General features: G+C 37.8%; 1 protein-coding gene across 1 annotated transcript in view; it reads left to right on the top strand.

Moving 5' to 3' along the window:
• The first annotated feature begins 12,149 nt into the window (after window positions 1-12,149).
• The window catches only part of gabbr2 (gamma-aminobutyric acid (GABA) B receptor, 2), a 256,879-nt gene continuing 243,849 nt past the window's right edge, over window positions 12,150-25,179 (top strand). Inside the window, exon 1 of the mRNA XM_067424828.1 lies at window positions 12,150-13,238. Within this exon, the coding sequence (XP_067280929.1) occupies window positions 12,927-13,238 (312 nt within the window). The 5' untranslated portion in view covers window positions 12,150-12,926. The remainder of the gene's footprint in view (window positions 13,239-25,179) is intronic.

Here is a 25,179-nt window from a genome sequence, read left to right as displayed (position 1 = left end):
CAAAGTTCCAGTGGAAGGGAAAAGGACATTCATGGTGCATGTGTGGTAGGCTTCATTAGTGTGTGTGGAATGCATGTTTATTGGAGAATCAACAAGATCGCATGGGTCATAGCGGTGTGACGAAGGCTGTCACAATTTTTGGGACAATTGTCAATATACTGAATTTGAGGTAAAAATCATACCCTATATCTTGTATTGTTATTTATTGTATTGACAACTCATCAATTAAATATTTGAATAATTTGAATTGGAATAATTTTTAAATAAACGCTTACAACTATATAAGTTGTAGGGCTGGATAATATGATGATATATATAGCATTTATAGTGATAAGTGATCACCCGGATTTAGACCTATATAGACCTATATTGTAATCTATTCTAGCTTGATGTATTTTTCTGGCCTCGAATCAGGCATATATAAATGTTAGAAAACACGATTCCTGGCTGCATGTCAATATCCATGGATCACTGGATCTTTGCTAAGTTGTAAATATGTATAAAAAATATTTAAAAAAAATAAGTATACTGGTTGCCTTAAAATTTTGAGCTCATTGAAAATAAAAAATTTAAGTTAATACAATTAACATTTTTGAGAATCAACAATCTTTATTCAAAAATTTAAAAATATTTTAAAGAACGATATTGGGTAATTGTGTGTTTTATTTGTGATGATAGACCCAAATTGTGCTATTTTCATGATTTATCAATTTTTTTATGTGGTTCAGATACAATAATATTTTGAGTTTCTATTTATTAAACCACTTTCCTTCATTGTATCAAATCACATTTTTAATTTCAATAAACTCAAAATTTGAAGGCAACCAGGTTACTTACTTTTTTTAAGTTAAACCAATCAAAAATGTTTATTGTCACAGTTGCTAGGCACCAAAAGAACAATCCCCATAAGCTAGACCATCACATTTAGAAAAAGTTTGGTTCAACCTTCCCTCGCTTTGAAGGCATAGCCTTAAAGGTAACTTCACCGCTTTTTCATATTAAACTATGTTATTCCCTTAACTAAAACGAGTTGATACAAACCTCTCTCGTCTCAGTGTGTGCACTTAGTCGCTCTGCAAAATCCTCTGGGGGAGATTTTTCAGCTGGGACTTTTTACTGCGCCGAGTCGAAGTACTCTCAGAAGTGCTATTCCGCCATACATTATAGTTATCCTTTTTAATCCGCCTAGAAAAGCTCCACGTTTTATTTCATGTCAGCATACTAGGTCGTTCAACTATTCAACTATAACTGTATTTAAATAGGGAAAACGTGGAGGTGTTTGGTTGCTTCTAACTTGATCTCTGTTTGGTACCTAATAAATAAACTGGGCTTTATTGGGCTAAGCTAAATGCTATCAGATCGTCACCGCGCGTCAAAGCGATTAAATGCACACACTGAGACGAGAGAGGTGTGTATCAACTCGTCTTAGTTAAGGGAATAAGTTTAATATGAAAAAGCGGTGAAGTATCCCTTTAAAGATGGAGCAGTTTAATATAAAAAAGCGATGAAGTATCCCTTTAAAGATGGAGCCCCTGAATTGAGACGCAGCTATAGAAACATGCAATACAGAACCCCAGACGAATCCCCCTACCTTTTTTTTGGTAAAGTAAATATTTTGAAATACAGAGTAGAATGTATTTTGTAAAAGTGTTTACATCTCGTACACCAAATACTATGTTTTAGATGTCAGAATCTTTGCAAGCATACAAAAACGATTGTGTGCAAGAACCAAACTTTGTGCACATACAATTACTAATGGGATCCTTTTGCTTATCCACAGAAAGGTAGTGCTTTTATCGGTCTGCTCCTGATGTTGTGCTGTTCCAAACAAGCAGTAATTTACCAGAGGCCTACGAGTTATTTACCTGCCGTCCTGCACTGCAACTCCCCCTTGTGTTTCAGCCTTTGTTGATTCCACACATGGCTTGCTTCAATAGCACCTTGTTTGCAGAGACGGCAGAAGCTAAATCTGCTCGATTTGAAAGCTGTAGGGTAAACAAACAAAGTATTTCAGTTGAAGGTCACAGATGTAACTTAAATTTAAAAAAAAAAATTAAATAGATGGGAAACATATATTTACTCAGGATTTTGAGGTGAAATTCGGCCATGTGAGCTGATTAGCAGATAGGGTCTGAATACTCGACTCACTATAATAATTTTATGCTCATGTCATATAATATGACTCCAGTGTCTGTGCTGGTGTGGCTGTGGGCCTGAGGGGATTTCAGCTCCTTTTGTCTCAAGCCATCGTAGGTTGTTTTTTTTTTTAGCCCCAGCCTGACTGATTCTGAATACAAAGAGAGAACCGCAGATCTGGAGATGGAGCCCATGATTTGCAGTGGGCTTTGGAGTTTGTAGTTGGAGCAGGGAGACTCAAGGAGGATGACCTGATGCCAGGAGGGCTGATGGAGAGATGTGTGGCGTGACCTGGATAGATGCAGGGTTAATTATCCAGAACCGACAGCCATCGTGAGTGACTGAGGATCACGACTCATTTCGACATGCCATGTGAAGCTTCGAGGCTTGTGACATCCGTGGAGTATTTCAGGAGCCCTCAGGATAGTCACATCATGGCTGGATTTGAGTCCAAACAAACCAGTTCAGACCTGTCATCATTTAGCTGGCTGGAAAAGTCTTGGGAAACAATGATTTCTTTTACTGGAACTGTTCAGGTGAATTAAAAAGCCCTAAAAAAATAAAAAAATACATTAAAAAAATCCTAAATAATAGCCATAATTTACTCACCCTTTTGAAGCCATATGATTACACTGCAAGAGAAATGTCAAAGACATGGATCATTTGACTCATTACCGCAGATTTTGTTCTCACACACAAAGTGCGCACACATAAAGCCGCCTCTCAGTATTACATTGAGTTAGTTTTCGCTGCTTATTGAGCTTAAACAGTCAAACACAAACAGAATAGTAGCATAGAAATCTAGACGCACCCAAGCGGCAGCAAATCTAATCTGCCGCGAGTGTCGTCTGGCAACTCTCAATACACTTCTGAGCTGTAAACTTCAAACTCTGGTCAGGTCTGGCTGACATCTTGATGTCGGTCTGGCTTGTCAGGCTAACAGAATAGTTTAAAGTGAATGTAAACAATTGAGAAAGAAACGCATGTGTAACAGTATAATGGAGCCGTGCGCCATGTCTTAAAGTGACAGCAGCACCTAATATACCTGCTGCCAAATTATGAGATAATACATGGCAAGTTTTCCCCCATGGTATCAGTGTCAAAATTGTGGCCAGTGAAAATGCATGGCTAGTAACTTTGGAAAAACACTAGCCACAGTAGCTGGTGAGCAAAAATGGTAATTCCAAGCCCTAATTTTAAATAAGATCATGTTGCTCCAGATTTAAATTCCAATGATTTCATTGGTTCTCACATCGTCATTGACATCCAACCTATCACATGACACGTTTATTGCTTCAAAAAGAACCCTTTATGCTTCTTTAAATAAAATGTTCAACTTTCTTTAGTGTGTATTGTTGCTGTTTGAGCATGAAAAGGGTATGCAAAGTTACAAAGCACAAATTCCTCTCCAAAGGGAGTCATTTAAATAATTCCTGCCCAAAAAGCATCAAGCATGACATCCTATTCTAGTAGACCCCTAAAACTAAATCAAGGCTTTGTAAAAGAGCATAATATGGCTTCCTCTTTATGTTTAAAGCTAAAAGCCTAGGCTATTTTCTGCAAAAAGCCAACAGAAAATCCTAGTTGTTTTTTTGTCAAGAAAAATTCTGGGTTGGCCAACAAAACTATGCTATCACTGCAGGGTTATAATTCGCTACTGTACATCAGCTAGTGCTTCAAACTCCAACCCAGTAGGTGGCAGAAACGTACCTTTTTTATTTGTTTGCCAACCAACATTAACACCATAGAAGTGAACATCTCCGCCAACTGCTGGACATAAGTTTAAAAACTGAATTTTTATTGCACCTTTTTTTTGCTTTCCTATTTATTCAATGTATTTTTTTATCATTTGCTAACTCATTTACTATTTTTATTTAAAAAAATGTATTTGCTTCTGCTCAGAACAAACAAGACAATAAATCTATAAACAGCATAACAGCAGAATGCAAAAATGGCAGTGTTAGCAAAGAAATGAGTGTTGTTCTCTTCTATTTTAAGAAGCTTGAAACAGGGTGAGCCTTCAGCACATTCACTAATGAACAGAGCATCTGTTTGCTCAAACACATACAGGTCGAAGGCTCAGTATGCTGAAACAGCACTGAGACACATTTACAACGTCCTCTGGCTCCCTCTGTGCATGAGTTGCTGGGAAAATGAGTTGTCTGCGAATTCATCAGCCTCAACCTGGAGTCTCGATTTCGGACAGGATATTGCTCACATTAAGAACAGCCAAGCATCTGTCTGAGTGCAGAAGAGTGGAAGTCTCTTACTGATGCATGGTGAACCTTGCAGGTGATGGATGTGACAGGGAGTTGGACTCTACTGGAACTCTCCACAGACACTTAACCATATTGATCAGGTTGTTTGTTGGGGGTTGTTGCTGTACAGTCAGTAGGGAAGCAGGCCTCAGGAGGTAGTCAATCTCCCTCCGACAAGACGAAGGCGGGGCCAGAAATTTAAAAGCTTTTATTTTACTTGACAAAAGAGCCATAGAGGATGATATAGGGACTGTAATGGTGTTCTTTTGAACTTTCTATTTATCACAGAGACATTTTCAACAAATAACAATAAGCAGAAAAAGAAAAAAAAAATGTTTCTTGAGCACCAAATCAGTATAATAAATAATAATTAACACAGAAGACCTCTGAATTCCCTGAAAACAGAGCTTTTGTTATTACAGAAACTTTATATGCACATAAATTAAAATTTTGATGTATTATACTTTGACATAATTTAACGTAATTCAATTTTAATTTGTCACGAGGCAGGACTTCTAAGTGAAAAGTACAAATAAGCTAAAAGGTGATTAACATGGTGACTTCTGTTTTCCCTGTTTCTGAGATCAGTATAACACAAATCTTGCAGCGGTGCAAAAATCTTGGATTATTAACATGCTAGGAACTTTTTGCCCTGAAATTGTGGCTATAAAAGCATTCTTCTAAATCTTAATTCTGACCTATTTGTCGTAGGCAACTCTCTTTCCAACAATTTAATCCCTAATCTCTATATAATCAAAAGAGAGAACAGAAGGGAAGAATCTACTAGCCGGATAAATGAAACAGCTAAGAGAAAAGTGTCATTATTTTAGGGTTAGTCCATCACAGTTTTTAGACACGATTGTCAATAGAAATATATTTTATTTATGTCAGGATAGACAAAAAGTCCATGAACCATTCCACCTAAATATTTTAAGGTATTTTCCATGCCAGAATGAATTTCATAAACTGTTTGCGTCAGTCGGCTAGTGTAAAGGACTGTGCTGTGGATGTAATAATAGGCCTGCACAGTTGTACACTTAAATATATTGACAACACAACTGAATTGAACTGTGCTGTATAAATTGAGTTTACCTCCATATAAAATATATATATTTCATGCAGCCTGACATAAATGGTGTGAGAATCAAGTAGTTGGTATGCATGGGATTCACAAAACGGGGACTTCTGACTCACAAAGCAGTAGCAATTCTTCAACAGCCCTGAAACCTTCCTAACTCCATATGCTTGCCAGAAACAAATACAAATAATTGCACCTTTTTTTACTCACAGAAATGCATCACAGCTTTTGGCCGCCTTTTCAACAGATCCCTAAGACTCAAAAAGCTGTTTATACTGTGATTAGTCTTGTGCTGGTATTTTTCAAGGTCAACATTATTCATGTTCTGCTCCCTAATAAAGTGTTCCTAAAAGTGTTTTTTATTTGTCCTCCTGAAACTACTTCTCTCAGGCACAGTCATGCTCTGCAAGTGCAAAAGCTGCAGTCTCAGAGCTCAAAAAGGGTCGAAAGCTCTGAGAGCATAGAAGTTAATCACTGCAATTTCAATTCCAATTTTGGTGAGAGACTTGCGGGACCTTCCCCAGAGACGGAAGCTGTCTTACTGGTGGAATCGCAGAGAAAAGGTATGAGGCCTACAGAATGGCTTTAGCAGCTCATAGAGTATTCACCAGAGCACGACCGCTGAAATTTGAGCCTGCACTCAGCCGCATTGACTTTGCCAGTGCTCCTATTATGAGCAAAATTTCAGTGTTTTTTTTTTTTTTTACACAGGATGAAAACTTCTCAGGGGACACTTGAGTGTGTAAAAAAATGAGCTATAGTGCTATAAAGGGCATTTTGTTAATGCTACACTATGTGACTTTTTTTTTTTTTTGGTCAAAATGCACAAAAAAAAGTTCATTATAGTAAGCCTGTTTATATTTTAGATGTGACCGGATGGTTTTCACCTGGAAATTGCGTACATATGTCATTTGTGATTCGTCATATCCATAAATAGGGTATATTGATACTGTACATGATGCTAATTTTGCCAAGTAGACACAGAAACTGTCTATCATTTATTTTGGTCATCTTATGCTGAACAACTTTGGAAAAATACTGACACATTTATTAAAGATAATATCCAGCACGATAGATCCATATTTTTTTAAAGATATTATTTTTGAATACTTTGATTCTGACCCTACTAAGAATAATGCTTGCATTTGTTATATATTTTATTTATCTTCTTTGCGAAGTTTACAACTCAATAAATATAAGTTTGCCAACAACAAACCATTTTTTTTCAGTTTTTGAAAGAGTTTAAAAGTATCTTAATACAGTTAAGATATTAATATTCAATATTTATATTTACATCTTCAGTAAATAGGAAAGCAAGTAGAATGTCTTCAAGATCTTACCCTTATGTTCTTTTTCTCTATCTTTTTTTATTTTTCAGCTAGACATTGTTAACTCATATATTTTCTCATTTGTATTCTTATGACATTGAACATATTGTTAATACATTTGTATATATTGTATATCTTTGTATATTGTATTTATATATTGTGTATCTGTATTTTTTGCAATAAAAAAATAAAAAATCTGTGAATAAAGTAGGCAGTGGCACAGGTTAGTTGTCACAACGAGTGAGAAAGGTTGGCATGAAATAAAACGAGTGCTCGTAAAAAATCGAGAATTGACACCAGTTTGATTTTCGGTAATGGCGAGAACTGAGGGATTTAAAATGTTGTAAAAGTGATGCTGTTTTTATTACTCAACAGGTGAGTAAGATATTTTATTTTACAGACCCTTCTCTTCCGGGTCTGTTTTCAATCCACGTTCGCGACTCTACAGTGACGTTGCTGACGTAAGATGCTGCTGACATTTATCTGGTGCGCACGAGCATCGTTTATAGTCTGGGGGAGAGACACATTTTGCTATTTTTGGAGCAAAATGTATTTTCAATGCTTCAAGAGATTCTAACTAACCCACAGATAGCACATATGGACTACTTTGATGGTGTTTTTATTACCTTTCTGGTCCATCTGGACAAGGACAGTATACTGTATACATTTTCAATGGAGGGACAGCAAGCTCTCGAACTAAATATAAAATATCTTAAACAGTGTTCTGAAGATGAACTGTCTTACGGATGTGGAACGACATTAGGGTGAGGAGTTAATTACATAATTTTCATTTTTGGGTGAACTAACCCTTTAATTATTTACCCTCATGTCGTTCAGAGCTTTATGAAACTTTATGAATCGGCGTACAGATTTAGGATTCAGATCACGTCAAACCGCCAAACTGCTGAAATCACAAGACTTTGGGGATCCAAACCGCTAATTCGATACACTGATTAATAAATCTCCGAAGTTTGATAAAGCTCTGAACAATATGAGGATGGTCATATACCTTTTCACCACTAGATGGGGAAAAATATCACACAGTGTAGCTTTTTTAGTTTATTCTTAGCTAAAAACACTTAGTTCTTTCAAAAATATATGTGCTCATTAATGTATATTTACTTCTTTCAAGTAATAAAGTATTTATTTGAAGTTTATAATATGCCATTGAAAATACATACGGGTGAGGGGTTCGAATGCTGGTCGCCATGTTGCCCCTCCATCTTGAAAGTACATTAGCCAAAGAGGGACATACCCGTAAATTCAAGCTTCGCCTTTCACGTTATAACACTCGGTCTTCGGTCGAATGTGAAGAGGGGGATTGCCATGTTAATCTTGGACTAAATCGGCCACCGTAGGAGTTAAAACTAAATCGGAATTGAGAGAAACAGAAACTAATATTCACTGGATGGTCATCACCACTAGATGGGGGAAAATATCACACAGTGTAGCTTTAAAGTCTTTTCTGCTCACCAATGTTGCTTTTTAAATAAAAAACATATATACAGTAAAAACAGTAATATTGTAAAATATTGTTACAATTTAATTTTTTTTTTTTAAATATTACATCTTATGGCAAATCTAAATTTTCAGGATCATTACTCCAGTCTTCTCTGTCACGTGTTCCTTCAGAAATCATTCTAATATGCTGATTTGCTGCTCAAGAAACATTATTATTAATACTGCTTTTTTGTGTGGAAACTGTGATACATATTTTTTTAAAGATTCTTTGATCAACAGAATGTTCAAAAGAACAGCATTTATTCGAAATAGAAATCTTTAGTAGCATTACAAATGCATTTACTGACACTTTTGGTCAATTGAATGCATCCTTGCTAAATTAAAGCAATCATTTCTTTAAAAAATAAAAACTTTTTAAACTATACATTTTCCTGATTCCTAATTATATTATTCTGTAGAAGAGACATGCCATAAATCAAATGTTTTAATGAATATTTGTTGAAATGATCATCACTTACAGATAATCTGATAACATTTTATGATCAAATTTCCTTAATGCATGGCTAGACTTGGAGAGATCGTGTGGCATGGCTGCTTCATAAGGATTCATTTTTCATTTTTGCTGTTTTGAATATCTGACATTCAAAATTCAGGGTGCATCCAGCAGGAATGCATCGTCATTGCAGCACTGGAGAATGTCCTCAGGCTGTCCCATTAATCTCTATTAAGTGGAGACATGTCAGACAGGACTGTGTGTGTGTGTGGCAAGTCGGCAGATAGCTGTGTGTTCACCTGCATCAAGTGTGGACTTCACAGGATTTTCAGGGCATAAATGAATCCAGGTTCTTAGAGACGCCACTACAAAAATGAAATTAAGATGTATAAGTTGATATAACAAATCATTATTGTGCATCCTGTTGTTTTGCATCTATATAATAAAGACTGTACATTTTAGACTATTGTCTAACAATACCAATCAGGCATAACATTATGACCTATTTCTAATATTGTGTTGGTCCTCCTTTTGCTGCCAAAACAGCCCTGACCCATCGAGGCATGGACTCAATTAGACCCCTGAAGGTGTGCTGTGGTATCTGCCACCAAGATGTTATCAGCAGATCCTTTAAGTCTTGTAAGTTGCGAGGTAGGGCCTTGAGATCTGAGATTGAGATCTGGGGAATTTGGAGGCCAAGTCAACACATCAAACTCATTGTTGTGCTCCTCAAACCCTTCCTGAACCATTTTTGCTTTGTGGCAGGGCACATTATCCTGCTGAAAGAGGCCACAGCCACCAGGGAATGCTGTTTCCATGAAAGGGTGTCCATGGTCTGCAACAATGCTTAGGTAGGTGTTGCATGTCAAAGTAACATCCACATGGAAGGGACAGGACCAAAGGTATCCCAGCAGAACATTGCCCAAAGCATCACTGCCTCCCTCGGCTTGCCTTTTTGCCATAGTGCATCCTGCTGTCATGTGTTCCCCAAGTAAGCATTGCACACGCACCGGCCAGCCACGTGATGTAAAAGAAAACTTCGTTCATCAGACCATGTCACCTTCTTTCATTGCCCTGTGGTCCAGTTCTGATGCACATGTGCCCACTGTTGGCGCTTTTAATGGCGGACAGGCATCAGTATGGGCACCCTGACGGCTATGCAGCCCCATACGCAACAAACTACGATGTAATGTGTATTCTGACACCTTTCTATCAGAACCAGCATTAACTTCTTGAGCAATTTGAGCTACAGTAGCTCGTCAGTTTGATCGGACCACACAGGCCAGCCTTCCCTCCTTACGTGAATCAATGCGCCTTGGCCGCCCATAACCCTGTCGCCGGTTCACCACTGTTCCTTCCTGGGACCACTTTTGATACGAACAATAACACACAGAATTATTCCAAAATTCCAATTTTGTTGAGTGTTCTCACAAGAGCAGTCTTAAATTAGTTAAACAATGTCCTTAAATGAAAAGAGTTGTGGAGAAAATGAGATGCGCGTCTGTTTGATTGGACCACATTGACCAGCCTTCTTAACCCATGGTCTCTTTCTATCTCTTTTATTTAGCAAGGATGCATTCAATCGATCAAACGTGACAGTAAAGACTTTAACATATACTTTCTTCAAAGAATCTTTAACAGCAGCACAACTGTTTTTGACATTGATAATAATAAATGTTTTTGAGCACCAAATCAGCATATTAGAATGTTGCCTATTAGAGCATATTAGAATGTTGCCAAACCAGCATATTAGAATGATTTCTGAAGGATCATTAGACACTTTAAAATATACATAAATATAAAACAGTTATTTTAAATTGTAATAATAGTCTATACTCGCTTGGCTTGATCTTCCCACTTTCTGTGTGTCCTTGTACTTTAATCCACCACATTTGTGCTTGAGTTTCTTAATCATATTCTTTAGCAGAAAGGAGGGAGGTGTCTCGCATAAAGCAAACAGATGGGACAACAACTTGACCTACTTCTTCAACTAGAAATCACACAACAAAACGTAATACACAGGCAGTGGTGAACGAAGCCAGTAAGGCAAGTATAGGGTCTAAGTATAGTGCTTGAACCAGTAAGATAAGAGGCCTCAGTTTACCAATATGCTGATGGTGCACTCCGGTGCTGGGCTGTTTTTATGATTTATTGTTTTAGGACTGTATGGTACTCATACTTATAGCACTCCTATCATTTGTATCATACTTGCATAATGGTGTCAGAGCTCTACTATGATGCAGTAAATTGCACGTTCTCTCTCTATTTAAATGTTATCACCATTCTTAGTCACCTTTTAGCTTTTTTGCAGTTCACTAAAATAGTCCTGCTGGTGTGACAATACAAATTTTAAAAGTATTAATATTCCATGTAGTCTCATAAATAATATTTACTCATGAAAAATGGCCTGTACGATTAAAAATAATCAGAAATTTATATTTAAAATAGTATTAAGTACAGCATGTCATACTGCAGGACACAAATTAATATGTGAACCATACAGTATGTATGCACAAATCCATAATTATAACTATTCTACACGCCTGCATGCCTACAGAACATACATCATTATTAGTCATGTTTAAGTAAGTTCTCAGTACACAAAAACGCATCATTTAATGCGTTATCATTTAAATGCAAGTACACCCCTTATGAAAAATAACCATGGTTTTATTATGGTAAAAGTGTAGTATCCATGGTTGTTTGGCTAATTGATTACCATTTATATAACCACCGTTTATCACAAATACCATGGTTCAACTATGGTTAGAGTAGCAAAAACATGGTTAATTTGTGGTTTAACTACAATAACTATGTTTTTTGTTTTATTTGTAGTAAAACCATGGTTCATTTTCGTAAGGGAATGTTGCTTTTCTATTGATTGCTAATTATATTATATTTAGATAGGCTAACTGTTGAAATGGATAATATTAACATATTCATTTAAGCTTGGGTTAGCCTGAAATACGAAACGAGGTGCTGACAGGAAGCAAAGGCACGCAGAGTTGGTGCTTTTCAGCACCTCGGACAGAAACATTGAAATTGGCCTAATCTCGCGTGTCTTCAGTCAGAGGTGACTTCCGGTGAGTAGCATTATCATTACTGTTGTGAAATTTGCTGCATGTTATTATTTCCAAAGGAAAACAGATCTAGCTAAACTCTAAGTGCTTGAGAGACGCATATTTTAATCTCAGCTAGAGTTGAGGCGCAATAACTTGAGAGAAAAGTGAACTTTATTCACATACGGGGCTGTTATAGCTAGGTGGCAGTGTTTATTTTGTTGATGTTGATGGTCAGAAAAACATGTGCAATATGATTTGACTTTAGTGTCAACTCTTTGCGCAAGGATGAATCTTTAAAACTAGCTTATGTCACACTCGACGCCGCTTCTGTTATGTTTACGTCGTGAATACATGTTTTAAAAAGCTCTCTACTGGGCTCAGGTGGGCAATTTACCTTACATATTACCTCAGAGGAGACAGTATTGAACACGTTACGAGTGAACGGCTCCCTTGTCGGTCGGGCTGTTGGTCGTTTGTTTTAGTGGGCGAACATCGCTCGCCGTGGAAAACCTTTTTTTTTTTTGGCTGTGTCGCGCGCGCTCACACACGCGCGCACGCATACATGCACAGCGCGGCCAGCGCGCGAAAGAAGTGAAGCGCATCCGCAGAAGCAGCAGCTTCGGAGACGCACGGATATCCTCACTCGGATTGCTTTTACGTACTAGGGCTCGCCCTCCGCCACCTCACCTATGCGCTTTCCACATAGGGATGCAACTCCTCAACTGCTTTGGAATACATTCGGCTGTTACATTTACATTCGCAATTGCGGTTGACTCAAATCAGAGCGCGCGCACCTCTGCGTAACGCAAAGGCGGTTGATTGTGATGTGCGCATTCGGTGGTCTATTGGAGGTGAAAGGAAGGATTGGTTCTGGTAGGATTTGCTAAGAACCTGTGCGGAAAGCTAACAGGGGGAGCAGCTCGGTTTATAACCCCTGCGACTGGGCACCCTCGGGTTTTACGCATCATTTCTACTCTCGAGATCGAGGGCGCGTGAGCCTGTACTATTGCATGTCATGCCTTTTCTCCTTGTTTGATCGCAGCATCCAAGAGGGACCTAAAGACTGCGATGCCAGGACAGTGAGAAGGTGGATTTCAGTTGTTCGGTAGCATGGCTCCGTCCCGGAGGGACTGCAGATGTGGCATGATCTTTCTGTCGGGATGCCTACTCCTGTCCGTCTGGGGATTTCAACCTGCATTGGCGAAGGTTTGCAACGATTACACAAGGCATGGCCTGGACAACAACTGGTACATGAGGGATGGTGAGAAGTTGCCCATCATGGTCCTGATGCCGATGAATGAATCAGCGCTGATGAGCGGCATCAGTCAAGGCATCGAGCCGGCCGTTCAGCTAGCCATCCAGCACATCCGCGAGTCAAGGCAGTACTCCTTCTCACTCATCACCAAAATCTACGACACGGAGGTAAATGCTTGCGTTGACGCGTACGTGCATGTTGCGGGGGTAAACTGCGGGCAGTGTGCGCTCGGCGCGCGCTCATGTGGAAAACGTGATTTTTTTTGATGGTTTGTGTCCAATGTCCAGTTGTTTTTCTATCAGATGTTTGGAGGAGGATCAAGTGTGTGTTAGTGAAGTGTACAGGTGTTGCCTAGTTTTGATGAGCTGCGCACGTGCCTTAAGTGTTGCATGTTTTTATTTTATTAACATCACTGATCAGTTGCCTTCTGAAAACCAGTTCTCTTGATAATTTGCATGAATAGATCCGTATTTCCTTTTGTCTCTGGTTTGTGGCTGTTTTTTCGGCCATCTCAGTTCTGCATCTGTTAGAATTTCATCTGAAAGCTGGTACACAAACCTGTACTATTTTCCTACAGTCCGTTTTTAAACCCTTCTGAAAAAAAGCGCATAAACCAGCCTAAGATGATTTGCTGGTCTTAGCTGGTTTAGGCTGGTCTCCTAGCCTGACCAACTGATGCTCAAGAGCATATAGACTTGTGTGAAGAGACCAGCTAAAACCAACAAAGTATTTAAGGCTGGTTTAAGATGTGTTTTTTCCCCTTATACCTGAAGATGGCAGTACGTTTTAACCGTCTTTTACTTGACCCAAGGTATTCGAGGATTACATTTGAGGTTTTTTTTGGTATCAGTAATACCAAATGGAACGAACAGTTATTGATTAGTAAATGGATGTAAATCGTAACCTATAACAAAGATCTTTTAACCTGACATCATTGTTTATAGTTTTGCAGCACTGATAACATATTGTCATTTTGCCTTGGTTGATGAAATCTCAATACATTTAAGTGACTATCTTGTTAAAGGGCCCATAACACAGTTTCTGCCAAGACACGAGCCACACGCACACACAAAATGCATCATGCCATTTTCCCTAGATAACTTTCTATTCACTATATGTTTGTGATGTTTACATTAAATGCACTTACGCCACGCCGATTGCCAACAAAACAGATATTTGATTCAGTTTCACTCACCTCTTGCGGTTTCAACTCGTGACCGGGAACAAACAAACACACTTGCAGAACTTCATTGCTGCTTCTGAAAAACAAACTGCATCCACTTTTTTCCTTAACACCATGATTGGGAAGCTGAACTAGTTTATCTTTCCCTCACAATTAAAAACACACTTCTCTAGTGACATTGTTGATTTCGTGGTCTAAAATCAAAATAACAGCGCTGTCAACAGCTTCCGTAACCTGAAAAAAGCTTTTTGATGGACGTGCTCTTGCTCTCGCTCTGGTTAATGAGCGCACACGCTCATCTGGGAGAAGTGCCGTTCAAGGAATTCAACCCTTTATGACCTCATACAGGGCCATGCTTGAAAAACACTTTCAGAAAGTTAGTTGAATCCTGAGAGAGTGTATTTGGCACAGACTTGGCATCATACATCCAACTAATTTTTTTAGTTTTTTGTTTAATTTTGGCCATGCTTAGCAAATACCATTACACTGCAAAAAAATGCTTTTCTGCTTTTCTGTATTTTTGTCTTGATTCTAGTCCAGACATCTAAAAATTCGTAAAATGAGAAGTATTTACTAGACAAGCAAAATTAATTGTCTTGTTTTGGAAAAAAATAACTCAAAATTAAGAGAGTTTTTTCTTAAAAAAAGATAAATAATCTGCCAGAGGGGGAAGAAAAATGATCTTAAAACAAGATTGTTTTGCTTACCCCACTGGCAGATTATTTTGCTTATTTTAAGCAAAAACTCTCTTAATTTTGAGTTATTTTTTCCCAAAACAAATACTTTTCCTTGTCTAGTAAATACTTCTTGTTTTAAGAATTTTGGATGTTTGGACTTGAACAAGACAAAAATACTAAGTAAGAAAAACATTTTTTTGCAGTGTAGACCCATTAACAAATGCCATTTAACTAATTTAAAAAGGTCAGACCCAATAAATAACACTGTGGGCAAAGAGTATGCCTAGGGGCCATTCTTTTAATAAAGTGTGTAATAAATTACATGCGCTTATTGTTTTTTTGTGTGTGACTACCTACAGAGGAAATGTGAAAATGACTCCTTTGTGCTCAAGGCATATCTCACTATCTACTATTTGTGGTGGTGTGATAACCTGGGGAGATGAGAAGCTAATCAATCAGTATTTATCACCATATTTCATATGTGTTACAACAGGGAAATGAAAAAGCCCGGGAAAATGGGTGTTCTGTTTGCGTAATTATTGAAGTGTAAATTACCATGGCGTTAAAATATCTGTGGAAGCTATCTCGGTAGGTTTAAAACAGATTGTCGCTACGTGCTCTGCACAGGCTTTAAGCTAAATCGTTGGAGATGAAGGTCTGTCACCTCTGATGTCAGGTGAAGCTTTAGCAATCTATTGTGCATTGATTGTCATATTGATTTACCAGCATTTTGTTAAACAAAACTGTTTCTTCTGACAAACACACATTGTTGCTGTCTTTGCTTTGATTTGGACCTGATGAATTCATGCATCTGAAAGGCTTTCAGTAATATTCTTTTTCACTCTCTGTAACAGTCATAATGGGCTAAATATATCAGCAGTTGGCAGCTTATTTTTACAGCAGCGTTTCAGTTCTGACATCCATAGATCTAACATGTAATTTAATGAGATCTAAGAAATAATCATGCATGCATGCATTATTGTATTTATGTAAATAAGAATAGACCACTATAACATTTGGTGTGTATGCAAGGGCGAATGACAGACTTATAACTGGCGTTTGTATGTTAAAAAACTATTTTTAAAGACAGATTATATATCGAACATTTTTTATAATTTAAGGCTTAAAGGGACAGTTCATCCAAAAATGGAAATTAGCCCATGCATTACTCTCCCTCAAGTCATCAGGTGTATATGACATTCTTCTTTCAGACAAAAACAGAGTTATATTAATAAATATCCTGGCTTTTCCAAGCTTTATAATAGCAGTGAATGGCTGTTTCTGTTTTGAAGTCCATAAAAGTGTACAACATAAAAGTGCTCCACACAGCTCTGGGGGTTAAAGGGTTAGTTTACTCAAAAATTAAAGTTACTTAATTACTCACCCTCATGCTGTTCCAGACCCGTAGGACTTTTGTTAATCTTCAGAACACATGAAGATATTTTTGTTGAAATCTGATTGCTCAGAAAGGCCTCCATTGGCCACAATGTAATTTGTAATTTTCTTTTTCAAGACCCATAAAAGGCACAAAAGACGTTGTTACAAAGTCCATCTCACTACAGTGGTTCTACAATAATTTCATGAAGCGACGAGTATTTTTTGTAGGCAAAAAAAATCTAAATTATGACTTCTATAGTGATAGCCGATTTCAAAACGATTTAAAATTCAAAATTATTAAATTATTTTAACAATTGTAGAACCAGTGTTGTGAGATGGACTTTGTAACAACGTCTTTAGTGCCTTTTATGAGTATTAAGAGAGGAAATTACATTGTTGCCAATGGAGGCCTTTCGGGGCCATCGGATTTCAACAAAAATATCTTCATTTGTGTTCTGATGATGAACATGAGGGTAAGTAAAGACTTTTAGGAGGCTTAAGAGTTTCTTTAGCAGAGGAGAAAATGGATGAAACGCGAAGAGGGAGAACAAATGTTTTGCACACAATGCATGAATGAGCTAATAAGACACCACACATTAGATTTACAGGGATCATGTTTGTGACCAATCTTATTAGAGACATGCTAACATTTCAAACACAGCGCAGAAATGCCATAGCGCCAGAAATGGAAGTAATCACTACATTGGCAACTGGAGAAACTATGCAGCAGTGACGATTTGGGTCTTTCACAACCTTCTATAAGCAAAGTGACCACACAATTATATATATGAGAAAGAGAGCAGGCGTATGGTAAAACAAGAAAAATGACGCCTGTAATTTCAAAGTGAAGGTTTACATAGACTCTATCCTTAAAAGCGCTCTTTATTTTTTCTTCTTGGACAACCAACCAATCACAGTCTTCAAAAGACTTGCGTAGCAACAGGGTCAGCCCCGCCTCCTCAATAAGATATAGTTTTTGTATTTTCCTCGCTCAGAATTGCTCTCAGATCGGTCCTGAATCACTCTTAAGCTAAGTCTCCTAGATAGAAGTTTTTACGGTAAATTATGGGCTTTCTGAGAGGATTCTTATAAGTTTTAAGAATACGGGCCTGATGTCCATGATATATTCTAACATATCTGTTTTAGTTACATTACAAGTCCTGCCCCCTTCCCATTATTCACTGTCTGCTTTTAGTGAGGACATGGTCTTAGTCTTACTGTGGTTTTTATCCAGAGGTCATGATGTTTGCTAAATGTAACCCTCAAATAAAACTGTTGGTATCAAGAGAGCTAAAGCTTCTTGATGGACTTTTGAACCTCTTAAAAGTGATGGCCACTTATGACCTGTTTCATTGTATTTGTGGCGCCATTTTCAAACATTTGGCCATCAAGTATATTCAAACCTGTTTATACACTACACTTGCAAACCGCAAACAAAGCAAAGAGTAGTAGCAGTGCGTATGCATAGAAGGATTTAGCAGGGCAGATGTAAGTAATCAGTCCCAGAGCAGAGGCTCTTTATCCCTTTATCCCCTCTCAACGCATCCCCAGGCAGGCAGAACCCATCCGCTCGCCCGTGCCTGGGTGCTGCTGGCCGTGCCCACAGCGCTTAGCCTTTCACAGATCCACTTGAAAGATCTGGAGTGAAATTAAAGAGAGAAGCCCACGTAACATTTGCACTGCGAAAGACCCCCCTCAGTATCTTCAGTGGACTGGAGATCATTAGTTGTACTAAAGGTCATGGTTTGGTCTTAGATCATCCAGACGGCAGGGATGCCCATCGTTTTTGTAGGGGTCCACTTTCATCTGTGGTAAATGATATTGTTTGCCTTGAGTAGTTTTCATCCACTGAAATAGTGACCATGCCACAAATAGAAAAAAAAACATTGCTGTACTTTTATTTTGGAATTCTCCTGAAAAGGGCTCAACTCTTACCTGTTATAGTGGTTATTTACCGGAACAGTCATATATCTTTCAGGTCTGTTAAACTCTGCAGTTTCTCCTTCTTCTTTATGATAACTGATATAAATGTGGACTCAATATTTCACATTTAGATAAATTAATTTACTGATTGAATTTAAAGCTACACTGTGTGATATTTTCCCCCATCTAGTGGTAAAAAGGTATATGACCATCTTGTGAATATTAGTTTCAGTTCCTCTCAATTCCGATTTCATTTTAACTCCTACGGTGGCCGATTTAGTCCAAGATTAACGGCAATCCCCCTCTTCACATTCGACATGGTGCCATCGAGTGTTAAAACGTGAAAGGCGAAGCTTGAATTTATGGGTATGTCCCTCTTTGGCTAATGTACTTTCAAGATGGAGGGGCAACATGGCGACCGGCATTCGAACCCCTCACCCATATGTTTTTTCAATGGCATATTATCAACTTCAAATAAATACTTTATTACTTGAAAGAAGTAAATATACATTAATGAGCACATATATTTTTGAAAGAACTAAGTGTTTTTAGCTAAGAATAAACAAAAAAAGTTACACAGTGTAGCTTTAAGCTTTTATTCACATATGAACATTCATCAATGCACACATCAGTTGTGGTAAAAGGAAGCTCAAGCATGTTTGCTTGACGTGCGAGAACCAATGAGGTTCATTGTCATGACGCAGCACATTTGAGCTTCCTCAAGAACCAATGAGGTTCATTCTCATATTACACAGCATGTTTGAGATTCCGCAAGAATCAATGGGTGCATTTACATGCACGTTCTTAAGCGATTATGCATAATAAGCCGACAATGAACGTGGTCTTGTAAACGTGGTAACCCGTTTTCTTTTATCAGAGTAAGGTCATACACAGCGTAAGCATAAATCGGTCGACACAGGTATTTTTTTGCCTCTTACATCGATTTCACGCTGCATGTAAACGCATTAACCTGCTTTCTGTCGGCTTATTGAAGTGCGCATGTGTGATAGGTAACAAAAACGCAAACTTAGAGCAGATTTAAATGCATCCAGACAGACAGAGCGAGCGAGCGAGCATTTTACATGAAATAAGGACATATATCACAAACGCACTCTTTTAAGACCCAGAAAATTGAACCTGTGTTCTCATCTCATGCAACAGAAGTAGAATAGGTTCAGTCAAAACGCTGCATCTGTATCTGCATGAGGGATAATATGAGCCATAAATCTCCACACTTTATTTAACACCCCAACTGACGTAACATTTGGAATACTCAGAGTCAGATATGGACATTATTATTTTTAACGTCACTACAAGGAAATAACCTGGTTTATTAATACAGTCATCATGTAAACGCGGTTTACTTGCATTGTCAGTTTACTGTCTGGTTTGCATGCAAACGGGGAAAACTGATTATTTTAATAAGCTGATTTTTTTTTACTTATCAGCTTACTGGTGTGCATGTGAACGCATCCAATGAGGTTCATTCTCATGTTTCGCAGCGCATTTGAGCTTCAGTACGAACCAATGAGCTTTGTTCTTACGCATCAAGCAAGTACGTTTAAGATTGTGTTTATACTCGCTGATCAATGTTTAAATGTGAATAAATGCCTAAATTCAATTGGTTCATCATAGTAAGCGATCAGGTCTCTTCAGAACATTTTGACTAAACCGCTCGATTCATATGGATTAGGCAAGGGCTTTCACATGTGCTTGACAAGTGGGCTTGACTCTATTGAAGTGATAATCTTGACCTCCTTGAGCCCAGCTCATACTACCACCCTGGTGTCATGCATTCAGATATCACTAGAGCTTAGGCCTCACGGAGGAGCAAATGCATCTTGTCAGATTTGCACACTGAGTGCAGGGACCCTTGCAGAGCTCTGAGCCCTTGCCATACATTTCTGTTATTCTCAAAAGACCAAGAGCCTCAAGCTTATGTAAAGCATCTTGTCGTGTTGTCGCAATGAGTTACATTTTTTTCTCAAAAGCATTGCCATATTAGGTTATATTCAATTAAACTGTAATATGTCTTAAGATGACAGTATATGTGTTTAAATATCTATACCTTGATTTTTTTTCTAGCAAACTAATATAAACTAATATATAAAGGAATGAATTCATTGAAATTTGTTTAAATTATACAGTGTGTGCATTAATCTTAATAACTGCTAGATTTTGTATGTAATCATTTAAAGTCGTATATAATTGTTAAAGGGATACTCTACCGCTTTATACTCATATTAAACTGTTATTCCCATAACTAAGATGAGTTGACACATACCTCTCTCGTCTCGCCAACAGAGATCAAGTTAGAAGCGACCAAATATTTAAGATTTAACTCGCACTGAAAAGTAAAAACGTATTAAATGCTCATGAAAAGGATGCAATACTAATGCAATACTAGAAATTGCTAAATTAAGGCATGGCCAATGGACAGCTCATTGGTTCAGCAGGGTCATACAAAAACAGAAAAGAGCATGTTAACTTTTTTTTTAAAAGGGTTAGCTCACCTAAAAGGGAAATCCAGTCATTAATTACTCACCCTCATGCCGTTCCAAACCTATAAGACAATTCGTTCCTCTTAATCACTATTCAGTTTGTTGGGGTATTCATGAAGTAGAGCGCTTCTGGGTTTTAAAACGCCTGGGACAAAACGGCGGCTCACTATTGTCCGAGCATGATCACAATGTGATCAAATGTATGTGTTGTTGTGCTTACGTGAATCATGTAGGAGACTGGCATGGAAGAGAAAATGTTGTTTAATGAAGTTGTTATTTTTGTTTGCTTTTGCACACTAAAAGTAGTCTTGTACCTTAATAACATTTAAGGTTGAACTACTGTCTTCACATAGGTGATTTTAACGATTTATTTACTACCTTTCTGGGCCTTGAACATTGCAATTATGTTACAGTCTATGGAGGGGTCAGAAAACTCTCAGATTTCATTACAAATATCTTAATTTGTGTTCCGAAGATGAACGAAGGTCTTATGGGTTTGGAACAACAGTTTGGTGGTGAGTAATAAATGACAGAATTTTCATTTTTCATCAGGAACCCTGTAGTCTCCAGTGCCACCATTTTCTAGAACTGCAACCTACCTGGAGTCTACAGAAGTACAAGGCACCAGGTCCTCAGAGACTTTGCTATGGTAAAGAATCCTGAAATATGACCCACACATAGTAAGAATTGTTGGTGAAATACATGAAGACTGTTTATAGTCAACCTAATTTCTAAAGGCTTTGTAGACAGATAGGTTTAGAGTGACTCTTGAGGGACCAGCACCGGTTCAAGTCAGACAACAGCTGCGGTGGCGAGGGTGTCGTACTGTGAGCTGCTACTAACAATGAGCAAGACGGACATTTCTTGGTTAGAGATGGACCCTAAATCGTCTTTGGTCCTCGAAAAAAAGTCTTCATGTATTTCACAACACTTCAGCTTATGATTCATATTATGTGGTGGTCATGTTTCATGATTTTTTACCTTAGCATTGTATAAGCTTTGTACGTGCGTACAAAAGTCTAACCTTGTACTTATGAAGAATATATATGCACAAATGTATGTGTTGTTGAAAAAAAAAAAAAATGCACAAAATGTAATTAATAATAATATATGGTACAGTCCTTGTTTCATAGGTTACATTTATCTACTTTAACAGTAAATCATGCTTCATTACTTAAATGTATAATTACCGTAAACCTTTTTCTGTCTTTTTTATACCTAACAGGCTTCCATTGGATCCTGTGAATTCCTTTTTTTTTTTTTTTTTTTTGGTTCAGGGACACATTACTGCATTTATGAGCTCTGTAGTCTTGTCATCCTGCGCTTTTTGTCACCATTCATGTGTAATGAGACTATGTGGACTGGACATCAACTTCATCCTTGTGACTGCTCTACTGAGTTTTATGAAGTACAGTGTAGAAAATGAGCGCTAACAGGTTTAAAGCGAGGGAGAATAGCAGAGACATTGGAGCCTGAATTCAGTCTTTTGTCAAGCTCATGCTGTGATTCTATGGGTTCAGACTGCTGCAGCTGTGTGCTTTTTTTTCATTTTTCATGCTTATAAACAGTGCCCATGCTTCATACTTTACAGGTCAGGAGGTCATGTGTCTAAATGATGAGTCGTGCGGGTCAAGGCTGTAACCATGTCAAAACATTTTTTTTTTAGGGGGGGGTAGGAGAAGAGATAATAGTGGTTTGGTGGTAGATTTTTTTTGCAATTTGGCCATTTCTAATTATTAGGGGGGACACACTTGCCCTCAGTGTCTGGTGGTTACGGCCCTGGTGTGGGTTGAACTGCTTTATAATTTAATGCATTTTGGCTGATGTATTACTTCGCTTATAAAGCATCTTTTTTGTGTTTAACTAGTCTGTTTTTGTTGTTTGATTGAAAAACAGGTCTCTAATTGTTGACCTTTTAGTGAGTCACACTCATAGCCAGCATTTATTCTAGTCTTTTTCTTTTCCGCCACTCCCTGACCTAGTCGACCACATTTCAAGGACTAAGGTCACCATGCAGTATGATGCTGAAAAGGTTTTTAAGCACAGTAACATGCTATTTGCTGTCAAAGAAGGCAGGTCAGGCAGCCAAGTTAGTTTCAATCCCATTAGCCACTCTTTTATTCTAAATGTAAAGACACATTACTATTAAGATGCATCAAGCAGATGCTTGTGTGAGTGAACTTGACCTTCATCCTCTGTGTCCCAGTCAAAAAGCCTTCTCAAAAGTGATCCAGTCAATGTCTGATGGATAAAAGTCAACCTATTTTTTCTGCAATGAATATCCTGATGAATAATTGTTGTATTATGAAGTTAATGGCTTGTGAATGCCATTACATGTTTATTTATTAAGAATATTTTGTTGTAAGAATATCTGCAAATGCAGTATATGAAAAGAAAGAAAGGAGCTTCTGCTTTTAAACAACAAAAAATATGGTAGTTTGATGTAGTATTTTTTTTTTTAAATCAACACTTGAATGTTGGTGCATTTCATAAAAAGCAACATTTTCTGCAAAAAGCTGAGAAAATGTTTTTGTCAAAGTCTACATCCAGATCAGATTCAGAGCGATGATCAAACGCAGATGGAGTAGGTTGAGCCCATCACATCCTCAACGCTGTACAGTCCTATAGCTCGTCCTGGGTCAACATTTAATTTAGTAACATTAGGCAGTTTTGATTTATATGCTGTTTAATGTTGATGAACATGTTATTTTACATATGCATATTATTACGTATGCTGTTGCTTTTTCTGCGTCTGCTTCGCCTCTGTTTTGATCAGGAATTCAGGACTTTTTCCGAAGATGCGTAATTATAAAATTGAAAATATGGAAAGCCAAAAACTTGTCGCGGGAAAGCGCTTTCTCATAAAAGACATGAGACGTGGGGAAAGAGTAAATGGGAATAAATTATGCAAGTGTCTGCTGTTAACCATATTCTTCAAAACCCAGTTCACAGTTAAACAGTTTTCAAAGCATATTTTAGAGTTTCTGTAACTTTTGCATGTTGGCAAGTATTATGTATTATTTTGGAGCTGAAATTCTAGAATTAAAAACATCATAACTAAAAAGTAATAGGCTATTTTCTACACTGGTTTTGAGGCTCTCTCCTGAACGCTGGGTTTTGATGGGCACTGGGGACTTGAAAGTAAACGCCCATGGCTAGGATTGAATAAGATTTGCATATTTAATGAGCTTCAGCTCCCCTGTCAGTTCAATTCACATGAGGGATTTTTTTGAAAGCGGCAACCGGGATGATTCTCTCAATCACAGGGCTCGTAAACGTCTTTATCAAACAAACACAATGATTTATTTCTCATCCACCCGTGATTGATTGGAATATTATTTTTGTATTGCGTGGCCCGCCCGATCGTTGGATATAAGCGCAAACCCTTCAAATGTCAAGTCAAGAGAGAGTGAACAGCGCAGATCAAGAAAGGAATATTATTTCTCTAATTGAGATTCACCGACCTGCGACGGGCTTACGTTTTGATAGTCCATTTGGAAAACACATGGGATGTTGGGCTTTGCGAGCCCTGGCCCATACATGTCTAAATCCATCATGCTAAGGCATGCTCTGCTAGACACGTACACATAATCAAAACGATCTATAACAATGCAATATGTCTGCAAATCCAGCATCGACCTGAGACTTGTTTACAAACGGTTCCACAGTGCAATGAAGCGAACACACGTATAATGTCTTCTCTACATGAGGTGGGCCTTTATTAAAAATAAAGTTACAAATAGCGCAATATATTGCTATCTTCTTCTGTATAGAAGAAGGGATATAGCGCAATATCTTGCTATCTTCTTCTGTGTTTATTGATGCTGGCTAGTGCGATCCGAACAGCTCTGAATTAGACGTGCTGTAGAGGCTGTTTTATTCGCAACACATGACGTCCAGATGCACACACAATAATTTTCTGGGCCTGGTATCTATAAAAGCTTTTCTTTGAATAACAATTAAGTTTTAAGCTCTGAAATTGAAAAAGGGATATTCTTATATTACCATGACATTTTATATATCAAAAGCTCAAGGAAAAGTTGATTTCTCAATTCATCGTCCCTTTAAAGCTGCTGTCCGTAACTTTTTTTGTTTTTAAGATTTACATAAATTATATAATGAGAGTTTACAACATGAATACATTTTCCAAACCCTGAATCATTATGGTACCCTTGTAATAATTAATTTCATAATAATTAATTTCACAATAATTTCAGACCAGACTGATAGGAACCTCTGGGGAGGAGCACAATCCCTACGTTACTCGCTATAGGCATAAACACAAACAAAACCCACAAGGACAACCAAGCATTCACCATGTAAGACGTAAATGGTAAATAAGGATTTGAAAATATAAATCCTCAACCACTTTTAGTCAGCTTTGATGAAACTCCCCTTAGCTTGCGCATCTTTTCTAAGTGACTTGCAGCCTTGTCACCTGAGCTGA

This window comes from Pseudorasbora parva, chromosome 19, assembly GCF_024679245.1.
Source record: "Pseudorasbora parva isolate DD20220531a chromosome 19, ASM2467924v1, whole genome shotgun sequence".
Lineage (NCBI taxonomy): Eukaryota > Metazoa > Chordata > Actinopteri > Cypriniformes > Gobionidae > Pseudorasbora > Pseudorasbora parva.
The sequence above is the reverse complement of the archived record's forward strand: the minus strand, read 5'-3'. Positions and strand labels throughout refer to the sequence as shown.